The sequence below is a fragment of the Rutidosis leptorrhynchoides genome, chromosome 3 (genome assembly GCF_046630445.1).
Source record: "Rutidosis leptorrhynchoides isolate AG116_Rl617_1_P2 chromosome 3, CSIRO_AGI_Rlap_v1, whole genome shotgun sequence".
Classification (NCBI taxonomy): domain Eukaryota; kingdom Viridiplantae; phylum Streptophyta; class Magnoliopsida; order Asterales; family Asteraceae; genus Rutidosis; species Rutidosis leptorrhynchoides.
The window spans coordinates 314,943,994-314,958,669 of NC_092335.1; the positions used below are offsets into that span (position 1 = coordinate 314,943,994).

Consider the following 14,676-nt stretch of genomic DNA (forward strand, 5'->3'; position numbering starts at 1 on the left):
AAAATTCTGTAAGAAAATGCCCCTCGAAAATGAGCCTCAAAAACGCGGGTCGAAAACGTGTGTAGGAATCACGTGTTGAAAACGTGTGTCGAGATCGTGAGTTGAAAATGTTGGTCGATAAAGAACCTAACATGTACAATATAAACGGCATATTTGGCTAAAAAGTAGAAACATGCACTTCTTGCTTCAAATCTTCTTCTTTCTTTATTTTTTTTGGTAATTAATCAATGCAAAATATAAACGTACATTTTGTATTGTTGAAAACCTGTTGATGAAAAATAGATAGATTAAAAGATGTCACGTTGATGGAAATTCTCAAATGCATTACACGTGGAAACCGCCTAGTTTTTCTTTTTTAAAAAAATAAATGGATATCAAAGAAAGAAGAATAGTTCGAACATTGACGTCATATACGTACTAAGAATCCCAACCAACCAATTGGGCTATAAACAGTGGAGTATTATTAAACTCGCCTAAATATATACAAGTAACGAATTAATAAGTCATAGCAAATTAATAAATGACCGATTTACCTCAAAATGATCAGTGAAAAATGATAGGATTAAACACTAAAAATGAAAACATGGGTTTGCTTCAATAGTATATTGTGTAATACGGAGTATAGCTTATAAAAAATAAATAAATAAATATAAATATAAATATAAATATAAATATAAATACAAAGACATAATTAATGAGATAGTACTTGAGTTTACACCAAATTGCTATTATAGGCCATAATCTTTTTCTAGCGAGGTAGTTCTCATAGTTTGCAAATATCGCTGAGATAGTCCCTATGACTGACGAACGTTAACCAAAGCCCGCAGCACTGGGTGACGGCAGTCACACTTTCCTCGTAATTTTCAATTGTTGGTGGATAAGTCCGACGACTCAGCAGCAATGCAAAATTTTATATCTAAGAGAAACAGCAAGGAAGATTCGATCGCAACGCCTCGCAAGACCTCTGTTTGTAAAAAGATTCTTATTATTAGTTTTGTATACAAGACTCAAGAGTCTTCCGGTTCTTACGGATTTCTTTAATTCTGTGAGAATGAAAAACCAATTAGTTTCAAAAAGTGAGGCCTACCTAAATAAATAATGTATTTCTGTTTTAAATCTGATCATGTGCAATGCACATGAGTGTAAATTCGTCATTTCAACTATTTTCATCCCCTACTACTTCTTTGTGTTCAAACAAACATAATAGTAATCATCTGCCATTTTCCAAACCCATGTCACAAAATCAGAATCAAACTCTAACCAAATTAAAATCAAACTCAAATATACAATAGAATTAAAAAGAAAAAATATTCAACAAACTACCAATATGCCACTGTACATAAACAATCATATATTTTAATCGTTCGTTAAAGAACATGAATAAGTTACATTCTCATTGTAATAAACGAAGGATCTTCATCGTTATATAATAAGATTGGACATTAGAAATTTTATACCACTATAAATTTTGAATCTAGAACAAGATCCTTTGAGCTGAAAGTGTTTCATCATCTCATATATTTCAAACCTACCACCACATCAGAGCTTCGTTTGTGAGCATGTAACGAAACTTACCGTCGAAACCCACCGCGTATCATATCTTCTTTTCTCTCTTATGCTCTTATTGTTTGGGGAATGTTGCGATTTGATTTCTATTTTTTTAAGTGGTATTAGATTGGGTTAGAATTGGACATAAGAAGTGATATTGTATAGTAACGAGTTTTGAATTTTGAATTTTGAATTTACATTTGTAATGGTTTAAATTTTGAGTGTATAATTAGGTGAGTTAATTAAAATTAGGGTATATTATTTTAGGATGAAGAAGATGAAAGTGAAGGATGGAAGTGAAGGATGAAGAAGATGAAAGCTGAAAGGGAAATTTTACAAGGTGGCAATTAGACCTGCTATGCTATATGGATCAGAATGTTGGCCAATGACGAAGGCACAAGAGAGAAGGATGGAGGTGGCAGAGATGAGGATGCTGAGGTGGATATGCGGTAAAACAATGCTAGATATGATCCCAAATAGCGTTTTTAGGGAGAACCTGAAAGTCAGAAGCATCATCGACAAGCTAAGAGAAGAACGACTTCGATGGTTTGGACATGTGAAGAGGCGACCCCCTACTGCACCTGTTAGGAGAATCGAGGCACTGACGGTTGACGGAGTAAGGAGAAGGGGTAGACCTACTCGTAGGTGGGATGATAGAATTAAGCTCGACTTGAAGGAACTTTTATTGACCGAGGACATGACTTCTGATAGGCTTACGTGGAGGACTAGAATTAGAATAGACGAGTAGGTTGTTGTTTGTTTTGCGTTTGTGGGTCTGTGTGTTTGTGTGTTTACCTGGACCTCTTCTTGGTTTTGTGTATGTATGTATGTGCTGGTTCGTATGAGTTTGTTTGGTTGTAGGGTATGTATGTTTGCTTGTGTTGGTTTGTTTGCATGTTTATGTTTAGGGTTTGGGTTATGGTTGCTAGCATGTGATGTAGGTATGTTTTTGGGTATGCATGTTTATGTTTGTTGGTATGCGTGCTTCTTTGTTGGCCGTCATGTCTATGGTTGTATGCTCGTATGTTCTCGTATGTATGTATGCGTATGCAGGTATGTTGGTATGTAGTGTAGCATTTCCCGTCATCCCTTGAGCTTCGCACGGCAGTCTAAGGTACGTTCCCATATATATATATATATATATATATATATATATATATATATATATATATATATATATATATATATATATATATATATATATATATATATATATTTATATTTTATGGCTCTACTAAGTGAGTCAACGGCAAGCATCGATTTATTGGCGACTTTACCGCCACTTAGAGCCTAAATTAAACCCCAGGCATGATGTAAAACCCATGAAGATTTGATCTCACCATTTTCATGGCGTCTCGTTTGTATCGTTTTTTTTTTTTTTTTTTTTTTTTTTTTTACTTTCTGGCCGGAGGTCCCTGGAAGCAATCTCTCTATCTGACGAATATAGAGAGAAAGGAATTTCTCTACTCTTGGGAGTGTTACACTCGGGGTGGAGAAATGATCGCTCTTTATTCTAGGATAGAGGAAGGATTGTCTACGATCAACCTCCCCCATACCCCACATTGGTGGGATTGGGTATTGTTGTTGTTGTTGTTGTAAGATGAAAGTGAAATGGTTGGAGGTGACTTAACACCCGTAAATAAAAGGGACTATCTTAGCAATACTTGCAAATCAAGAGGACTACGTCGGTCAAAAAAATCCTAGGGACTATATCATCAATTTAGTGTAAATCACAGAGCATACCTCCAGTAATTATGTCAAAATACAAATATAAATATAACCTATACTCCGCTTAATTTTTTTTTGAAAGGCAATGTTAGTGGTTAGAGTTAATTCACGAAAATCCCCCCCCCCCCGAGACTCGAACCCTTGGTCTCCTCGAACACCATGTTAACATGGTGACCAATGAGGCAAAGCCCCATTGGCTATACTCCGCTTAATACTCCGTATATATTATAGGGTTGTTATTTGTGACATCATAAACTGTGAACCGTGTGATGTACCAAACACTTACCATCCACAGCTACTGTCTTTGTAGTTGGTCCACTCCCAACAAGAAATATCGATATTGTATTTGTATTTTGAATTATTAAAAATAAATTATAAGTTATGTTACAACTAACTAATTGTGTATTTTTTGCATTATCAAAATAGAATCTTCAAAACTCATATCTCAATATAATTGTGAAAAGGGGTTAATCTTTACATGTCCCTTCACAGCAACTACTATGACAAAATAAAGTCGTAAGCACAATGATCGTTAAGACACACTACTAATCTTTTTAGAGGCGAAAATGAAATGCTCGTGGCACACTTAACACTAGTACAGTCATACCTACTTAGTGTCTTAAAAGAGATGATGAACATTGGAAAAGCATAAACCTCTTACAACTAAACCTTCAATCCAAATGGTAAACAGCGATAAACGACATCAAAACACTCCCCAACCATAATTGTCCTTCCTTCTCTTCAACTTCACTAACGGCCCTTACAACTTTACCTTGTATATCTTCCAATATCTTTAAGATCTTACCATCAGAGTTATACTTTACAATCAAGGGACCACCACTGCTTAGTAGGAAATGAAACTTAATAGGTATTGGAAGTTTCAGAATAAATGTTCTAAATTTTGGGTATTGAGCACATATGTAAGTATAAAAGGACCGGCGAGAATTCATTGCCACCCAAAATTCACCATTTTCATTTGTTCTCACATTGTCTGGGAATGCAGGTAAAATGGCCATCACTTCAGTTGTCCCCGTTTTATCCCCCTTTAACCAATACTTCATTAACCTATACCATCATCAATACAAGTGCGATTTAGTAAAAAATATATGTATGTGAATGCTGGCTATATATGTAGTATCTCTAATGGGTCAAACAGAAAATGGTGAAATAGGTTCAAAAAGGTCAGGCTGGTCCAGTATGTCACCCAAAGTGTATTTTAATGCCTGAGACCTGCTCAACCATATTTTAAGTGAATATAATAGGCTATTAATTTATATTCGACAAACTAATCATTTTTATTTTTAAAAATATCTAGAACTTGGAGAAGTATTTAAGATAGTGATAGAATGCCCAACCAACCTAATAAATTACCCATGTTAACCCATTACCCAACCCATTTGAATACCTAGATTGCCACCTCTAGCTACAACTGTTCATTCTTTTACCTTTTTAATTTAGCTTTAAACTTTGCCATAAATAAAATTTATGTTATTATAAAAACATCCTAGTTATAACTTATAAGGTGTTTACTAACCTCCCTTTGCACCCCTCGACAAAAACGAAGAATGATTTATCCTTGCTTAGGGAAACACCATTAGGGAACTGGAGGTTGCGTACAAGAACAGTTGCTTTTTTTGTGATGGGATCATATTTTAAAACTCTACCACTGTCGTCTGCCGAGAAGATTAAATGGACGAAGTTCCTGAAAATTTACAATTAATCACAAGGATAGATGTCAATAAAAATTAGACTAAATTACGATTTCAGTACAACCATTACTTATAGTATACTAATGTTCAATTATGGAAGCTTGAGCAGATTGTATCTATAACTTAAACCAAAGTGAAATATTTAAACCACAATCAACACAGGTGATATGTATACCAATAATGCTGGATAATAGCTCAATAAAAAAAAATAAAAAAATAAAAAAATAAAAAATAAAATCATACGATCCATTCTCCATAGTCCACAATTAATGATACAACAAAGTCTTAACTAGACATAGTCACATATGTACAACTTTATTTACTATCTGTTAAATGCTCTGAAGTACTATTTCACCTACTGATATCATTAAACGCAACAGTACCTCTTTGGGACCATAAAATGATGCCTTACTTAATAACATGTATTTATGTGTATGTAGAAAATTTAACTACACTCAATCCCATATCTATTGCTTAAATTCTAATTTAGGATGTTCCAAACTAATAATTCACATCCATAAATAAAAAAGAATAAAGAGATAAAGTTCTTTTATACCTACGTATCTAAGACGAAAGGATAGGTAAAACGTAAATAGTAAAGTGAAAAGTAAATAAAAAAGTAGTGTAATAATCATATTAGAATTGGAAGGGAGTAGGATTGGAAGGGAGGAGTACTATTTATTGCCTGAGGGCTACCACACCCATCATGTAGAACCACTAGCATACGTAGACAAAAATATACTGCTCAATTACACAAATACATACATACTTGTATAATCCATACAAGAATCAAATAGAATATGCAGAAATTAATATATATGCTGGAATGTAGTGCAAGCATGCTGTGTTTTAAAACTTGTTGATAAAATTTTTTTTATGAGAACAAATTGTAAGACCAAAAAAAGCCATATATTTTATAAGCGGGGTGTATGCAAGGATGCACATTACATAAGACAGATGAATATGCAGTTGTGCTATTTGCAAGGTTCCATTTAGTAGCACCATCTTATCAGACAGAACTACATCATCTTAGTAAAGTGTTTGTTACGCCCTTATGACTTAATTATACAAAGTGATTGTACCATCAAACGAAAAATGCATCATCAATTTAACACCGAGCTGAAATCTTCATTACTTTCTAAGCAAAATTTACTAATTTAAGAGAAAAGTGCATCAATGACATACCTCCGCTGATACTTTGTACTGCTGTCAGTGAAGTAAATGTTTCCCTCATCATCAATGTCTAAATCATTGGAGAACCTTAAAGGAACTCCTTCAGCTTCAGTTACTATAGGTGTGGCTAATCCACCCTCGGGTCCCACCTTTAATAACCCGAGATACGCATCTGCAATATACAGATCACCTGTTCTTTTGTCAAACCGCAATCCCAATGGTCGTCCACATATATGCTCTGTGTTTAAGTAGCCAAAGATTGTTGGTTTTGGGTCACATATCTCGGACCTGAAACGTATAAAAATTATATTGTCTGTGTACTTCTCAATGCGTTTGTGTTGTTTATTTACTTACACTATTTGTACATAGAGTTTCATATCAGAACCTATTACCACTTGAATACAATAAGATTTAGGATTACACCTTAAAGCACATTTTATGTGATATGTTAACAGGTCAACTGTCAAACAATTCAGATATGAACAAAATTTTGAGATGGTCAACACTTTTCTAGTTTACATACATCCGGACCTGCACCAATATTAACATGTAAAATCACATAATTCAGATGTAAAATATCTAAACTAAGTCTTACTACATCGTTTCCTTATCGTTATTTAATTATTACAAACCTCAAAAACTTTCATTAAATCACCATTTAACTTTCAAAATTTATACAAATAACAAAAAAAACTATAAAAACTTCAACACATGTAACTTTCAAAACATCTCTATAATAACTTTCATGTATTATACTGTTATATAATTTATAAAACTTTATATGTTTCTTCATCATTTACATGTATAAGAAGATCATTATTAGACTGTTTTCGTGTATCAACTTCTAAAAACAAGATATGATACGTTGCTTACTGCAAACAGAGGTCTATTAATCGATTATATATGTGTATGCAAGCCACAAAGTATAATATCTTCAATAAAGCATATACAGGCACTAATAAAAAAAATAAAAACTGAAAAATTCAGCAGCAACAATTTACACATCAGGAGTACAATTCAGTTATCAATTTGAGTACCAAAACGAACTGAATATATCAAGCAACCATAATTTCATAACAATAATTTTGAAATAGAAGCTTAAAACATGAATATGATTTACCGATTAGAAGAAGTATAAGCAAAATCAGTCCACTTATCTCCATTCCAAAACATAATCCTTCCATCAGCAACACCGGTGTACGGACCACGCCCTAACGGATCAAAAGCTAAACTCTCTGGTCCTTGAATTTCATTCATGAACTTAATTTCCGATTTCTGTAACAAATTTTCAGTATCTCTATCTTTCGGAATATCAGACCAATTCGGCATTTCAACTATCACCGACTCAAAATCCGGGAACTCGGCTATTGGACTGTGCCGGAACGGGTCTAGTCTGCAGTAAACCGCCATTATCAGAAATATTCCGGCCAAAATTCTGGCGACGTTCATTTTGAAATAATGCTTGCAGAAGAGTGTAGTGAAGGTAGTTGATATAAATTGATACGAGTGAGGGAAATGGGCAAATGTCAATAGTACGATTTTACAAATGTTTGTTATTTGTTACGTCAATAATTTGGGACCCTGTTGTGTACCAAACACGTGATTACTTTTTTTTAAACGGGAGCAAAAACTGTAACAGAATGTTAAGAGAATTTAATAGAATTAAAATTGAATTTTTCTAAACCACTTCATTTTTTATTCATTTACAACAACAACAATCCCTAATTCCACAATCCCTAATTCCACAAGTACAGGGTATGGGGAGGTGAAGTATTAACCATCATTCCTCGAGCTCTAGATTAGAAGGAAGTCACTACTCCACCCGCGAGTATAGAACCCGCAACTAGATAAGATCGTCTCTCCCTCTACTCGAGAGCCAAGAGATTGCTTCCTAAAGGACCTCTGGCCAGGAATTCTCATTAAAACGAAATAGTGCGGACATACGTACCTGTAAGAGTTATGTGCGCCTAGGAAGATGCAACCATACAAAGTAGTCATAAAAGAAAACACATATAATAATAATGCGCAATAGTATGACAGATAGCATGAATAATATAATGCGCAGAAATATGTAAATTCAAGTAGACATACAAACAATCAAAATACACAGCCACACATACACACATACACACACACACACACACACACACACACACACACATATATATATATATATATATATATATATATATATATATATATATATATATATATATATATATATATATATATATATATATATACTCCCCACACACACATAAGCATGTATAAATACCTATACCTAAACACGTATACATATAGGTACTTTCATAGGTATATATACCTAGGTACAGATACATACATACATATATACACTTAGATACATGCACCAAGATACATAAATACATATACAGATACAAATCATATACACGGGAACCTATATGTAACCTAAATAAATACACATAGATACAAGGGCATATACATGTATACATATAAACATAGGTACAAAAACCTATACGTAGATACATATACAGACCTCAAGTTGAAGACGGTGGAGGGGATGTTCCTCTTGATCATGGGATTCGAGGCAACGTAATCAGAAGGGAGTTTATTTACAAAAACTTCATGATGACTAAACTTCCTATGTACGCCGGAGATCCCGATCCTTTGATAAGCATTGGTTGGATCTCGGATGTCGAAGAGTGTTTTCGCACGAGTGAATGCCCCCTGAACAAGAAAATGAGACTCGTTACTAGTTTTTTGCGGGGTAATGCGAAGAATTGGTTGGACGGTAAGATCGATATCGTTGGTAAAGAATCGTTTATGGGTTTGCCGTCGGACAATTTTAAGAAAAGGAATTCTTCGAGGAGTTCCGGACGCAAGTAGATTTGACAAGGTTGCGCGATGAGTTACAAAATTTGCGACATGGGTCTATGGATCTAAATACTCTTAGGGCTACCTTTTTGGCGAAGGCCCGATTTTGCCCCGAATATACCGGGAACGATAGGTTGCTGATGGAGCATTTTCTTAAGACTTTGAATGAAGATTTGCGCGGGAAAATTAGCCTTGGGCAAGTAGACTCTTTTGCTAAACTATTTTCCGTGGCTAAAGGTTTTGAATCGTATGATCCGACGATGGTTGATGATACTTCGGGTAAGAGAAGGGTTGAATCGCATGGCGCTCCGAGCAAGAAAGCTAAAAGTGAAATTAAGAGCACGGGTAGCGTGAGGAAGGGAGTGTCGGACACTAGTGCATCTAGATGTTTCAATGGCATTGATTGCATGAATAGTGTATAGACAAAAATTCATATCTTAGCATATCTGCTAAATCATATCTTATCGTATCTGTTACTTTAAACTTTTCCTGACATATCCCGCAAAGTCCTCCGTAATCTATGAAATCTTTTGATCTATATATATATATATATATATATATATATATATATATATATATATATATATATATATATATATATATATTCTATGTAATTAGAATACCATCCGTTAGCCAAAATCATTTCATATCGGAAAAAAAAATCCTTTATCCAATCGTACGAAATGGAATTCGTCATCAGTTCAAGTCACTCAGATTTTGAAATGGAATCCCATTCAAGCTCCGAAAGCAGTGTGACCGGAATAGATCAACCAATCAGTCATCACCTATTCTGGATGAATTGGGGATGGGTTCGTAGTCTCCTCAATCATTGGAGACAAGAAGAAGATGATCCCTTCCATCCACCACATTGCCCTCTTGACGAAGAACCTGAAGCACTTACCGACGAACCTGTCCGAAACACCATGTTCTCGCTCATTTCCATAGTATCTCGTCACGATTATATATTACATCAAATTTTAGATTTTATTTATCCGCTCGTCCGAACCGACAATCACCCCGGTGTAATAGAAGAAGTCAACGAGCTTCGCGCTCGGGTAGTGGCTTTGGAGAATATAGTGCAGAGATTACAAACACCAGCAGCAGCATCAGCAGCATAACCAGTACCACCATCATCAACGCCAACAGTACCATTACCACCTCCAACTACAACCGCGTCGTAAACCTCAACTTCACAATCTGTCCCACGAGCATCAACGTCATACGCACCATAGATACCAAGGAGTACCAACAACAATAACTGACGAAGTATTAATTCATAACTTCATTGGAGAAATACTCTGCGACGATTATGTAATCTCTAAAGTCTTAGAGATTATCTATTCTAACCCTAACCATAAATCAGATGAGTGAATCGAAATGATAGAAGGAAGAGTAGAAACCCTGACAAGAATTATGCGTGATTTATAAGTTAGACTTGTTTTACCAACAGCATCAACAGTACCGTAGCATCACCATCACAGTCAGTGCCGTCAGTGTCATCAGAATCAGCAGCACCTATAACATCACAAACTCTGTCAGTTTGAGAATCACCGTGGACATAATTATGAATCAATAACGCGTATATTGTATCAACGAGTTATGAAGTATTAACTCATTTCCTCTGAAGAAATTATATGTATATTACATATATACAAATTTTGAGATCAAAATAAATCTTTCGTACTAAGCTATTATGTATGAATTAAATAAGGGTAGATACTACTCGATTAAATTCATATTACTAATATGCTAAGATGTACATCCTTCCTTAACAACTTAACCATCGTTAACTACAATCTATGTTTTAATTCAATAAATTCCATCTCATAATAAATCAAGTGTATTATTCAAATATATGTTTGATTTTACACTTTCATCATCGATGTACTCGAAACTTTTCAAATAACATCATTCATACTTTGCGAAATTCACAAGAATTCCACCAACCGAACATCATACATCAACAAATAACGAAGTATTGATTTATAATTTCAATGTCATTAAAGAAATACTCCGTAAAAGTTATGTAATTTTTAAAGCTTTTAGGGATTATTCAATTCTAGTTTCAACCGTAAATCAAATGAGTTTAATTTAACATTAACTCATTAAATCTATGTTACATCTGAAGAAAATATACATATATATATTTTCATAAAGACTGTAATAAAATTCTTTTGTACAAAATATTAATTGTAAAAAAAATTTTAACGGGTAGGTAATACCCGAGAGATATATAAATTCACAATTAATATGTTACATTCTTCGAATCTGATTCAGCAAATCATCCATTATACTCCCTACTTTCACAACAATATACATTCTTTTATAAAAATCAAAACAACCATACTCATTCAAAATTTAATTACATATTCTGATTTTGAAATCTCAAAATTCAACTTGAGATATGACCAAAATCATCACTCTTAGATCCTTACATCTTTCACAAGCTATATTTTGACTTCAAAACCGTGTTAGAACATCAAATGTATGTTAACGATTACAATCTGTGTTCAAACCCTTCGAAAATTTCTGAAGACACTTCGAATGATGAGCAATCGAGATAATGATCCAACCACATGTTACCCACAGTTATGTACCCGAAAAACTCTTGAAACCAAAGTAAAAGTTTAAACAACGTATCCTCGTCAGATTCTTTGGCATTTATTAGCAAAAATAACTTTGCGACTCCTATTCAAAGTAGCCAGTTTTGTCACAGCTCCAGCTAGTCAACTTTGACTTTTCAGTCAGACTAACCTTATTATAACCTTGAGATATACACCATCGTTACCAGGGAACCTTTTACATTCCAACACATTATTAGCAGATGTACCAACAACTTCATTACCCTTTGACTTTAGCCTCTCCAAAAAGTCATTATAATTATTCATTGAAACCCCATCATTTACTCATTCGCATCTTGTAATGAGAATTGCCAACGAATCATTGGGAATTAGCAATCAGTATTTTGAAATCTCGCAGCGTGTCTACGCCAACAGTTATATGTGTATATATAACGTCTATCTTCTGGACTTAATTTGAATGTGAAGTTTCTGAAAAATACTCCGAACTACGAATTGGTTCTCCGAAAATGGAAAAAATGCTGATGAAGCAGCAAAAACTATAAACTACTTTAACCGGTAAAAGCTGGATGATAATGATGAAGTGTGCTGGTAAAGCGAAGAAAAAGAGAAGTTTTGGAAATGGAAAATGGATTGAGTAAAGTAGGAAGGAGGCTGTGGACAAATTACAAAGACTGAACCTGACTTCAAAGGATCCAAATGATTCAGTACCTGCTGAAGTCATTAACAAATACCTTGCTCTTGAATCTAAACCCCTGCGGACAATATTCTTCATCATCCTCTGATATTAGAAATTCTAAAATATCATCATATCTTTCATTATAAATATCCTCCAAATTTCTGAAGATATTTTCTTAATTTTTCTTATTTGAAATCATTTACCTCTTCGCGCTATCTGTATTACATCATAAAAGAAACTATTTTAGTTTCTAAATTCTGAAACATTCAAGTTTAAAATAGGAATATTTTGAAGTAGTGTTGGGAACTGAAGCATGAATTAGTATAATATAATGACACTTGATCAATGTGATTATATTAAAGTAAGTTATACTGAGGTTCTAAATGGAACGTGATGATTCACAGATCATAACATCATCATGTGCCATGTTATACGACTCTTGTATTCTATTTAACCTCTAAAATATCAAGAAAATATTTCTTGATGATTCGGCCTTTTCCAAGGCATTCTAGTAATTTGACAAGTCAAGATCGTGCCATAACAATTTCCTTCCTAGAACATTAACAATGTTCATTCCGAAATTCATATCTGTGAATTCTGGACCATTACAAGCGGTGCTTAATCGCAAGAAGAAGAAACGAAAGGACAAAACTCCGAAATAGAAATTGGGGTATAAATTACAGCAAATAAAAAAGAGCATTAACTGTGAATGATAATGATTATAGAAGACAGAAGCAGAGACTTTGAAATATAAGGGAACATATAAAGCCCAACGACAAACCAGAAATTATAAACCATATATATCGATGCATATAGCAATATGAAGACACGGGAGAACTAGAAACACTATAAACCCAAGAGTATAGTAGAAGTAAATAGATTCTTCCGGCGGTAGATGAAAAAGAAGAATGACCGATATGAAAGTTAGAAGTATATCGAGAATCAGAACTGGATGGAGCATATTGATGAATACTTTAAAATATGAGATGAGGGGGAAAGAATAGAAGGTGATGGAACATGACTAGGAACTTAGAAATCAACAGATTTAACTCACACAATGGCGGAATAAGTGAATCAAACCCTCTAGTGAATAGGTTAAGTTTTTTTTTTTTTGATTAATTTAGTCAAACCACAACTAAATCAAGTGTGATTAGATCAACACCTAGAGCTATTATTCACCACCTGGGTGATTTGGACTGAGAGAGAATCGGAGGAGCTCACTAGATCTGAGTGTGTGTAACAAATGAGAGGCTTAACCTAAAATGAAGAACATAAGACTTTATATACCCCTGCTGTTGACTCACCCATACGATTCATTCATCATACACGAGTTGGCTTCATCAGCCGCACAGGTGATCACTCACTCGTGTCTTCTTATTTAGGTTGTAATTGTGACTTAGCTCAACATCAACCGTACGTATGATCCTGTCAGTCGTACTAGTGAGGCTTCACTCGTACGTCTGACTAAGTCTAACATAGTCAAACATCTAAATCTCGTTCCTGCAGTTCCTGTAACCACATACAAACACGGATAGGATAATAACGAGCAATCATGGTGGCCTGTAAACTGTTGTACCTGCAATGGACGTGGGTAGATGTCTAGGGACTTGCATAAAATGCATCAACAGAAGGTGTGAGTTGTAAGGAAACGAAGGAGGTGAATTTATAAAAAAATCTCCTACAGAACAATTAAAATGGACGATCGCATTTAAAGCGGATCCTAATTCTCTTGATTACCGGAGAGTCAAATCTTATTAAGAAGATTTTCTTCAAATCCCTTGAAATCTGGGAATCAATCATATCTACGTCAAATGATAAGATGAATCTACACTTACTCATTTCACTCTTCTATGTTAGCTTCATTCGTACTCTTCATATAATTGGATTGTTTATCCAAATTATTCGCTGATGATAAAACTCTAATTTTCAGCCCGTATCCATCATGAAAACATACTTATTATCATTCACGACCTTTCCACTCAAATTTCGGGACGAAATTTCTTTAACGGGTAGGTACTGTGACAACCCATAAATTTCCAACCAAATTTAAACTTTAATCTTTATATGTTTCCGACACGATAAGCAATATTTGTTAAGTTAAATTTCAAGAATTTTTAACTATGTTCATACATTCATTCAACCTCGACCAAGTTCCAACGATTCACGAACCATTAAATGAATATGATTATATCTGTATATGTGTATATATATTATAACTTGAAACGTAAACAAAATATTAGATTAAATACTTTATATGATTGTATCTGTTTCAAAATGTTTATCAATGGAATTAGAAGATAAGATCAAATGATTGAATTATCAGATATATTGAATTATGTTTACAAGTCTCTGTTGAAAGGCCCACGTTGATTTGAGAAATCTTTCCATTTTAACAATATTCGAAAAA

General features: G+C 34.1%; 1 protein-coding gene across 1 annotated transcript; it reads right to left on the minus strand.

The window, feature by feature from the left end:
- Positions 1 to 3,835: 3,835 nt before the first annotated feature.
- On the minus strand, positions 3,836 to 7,607 carry LOC139897453 (protein STRICTOSIDINE SYNTHASE-LIKE 3-like). The gene is made up of 4 exons (XM_071880151.1): positions 7,279 to 7,607; positions 6,171 to 6,446; positions 4,811 to 4,978; positions 3,836 to 4,341 (listed from the first exon to the last, which is right to left on the minus strand). The coding sequence occupies exons 1-4, from the start codon at positions 7,605 to 7,607 to the stop codon at positions 3,948 to 3,950; spliced, it is 1,167 nt and encodes a 388-aa protein (XP_071736252.1). The 3' UTR covers positions 3,836 to 3,947.
- Positions 7,608 to 14,676: the final 7,069 nt, after the last annotated feature.

Coding starts and splice junctions, on each gene's coding strand:
- LOC139897453 (XM_071880151.1), bottom strand. CDS start 7,607: ATGAACGTCGCCAGAATTTTGGCCGGAATATTTCTGATAATGGCGGTT. Junction 4,979..6,170: donor AGTACAAAGTATCAGCGGAG/GTATGTCATTGA, acceptor GTAAATTTTCAG/GAACTTCGTCCATTTAATCT. Junction 4,342..4,810: donor GTCGAGGGGTGCAAAGGGAG/GTTAGTAAACAC, acceptor ATGATGGTATAG/GTTAATGAAGTATTGGTTAA.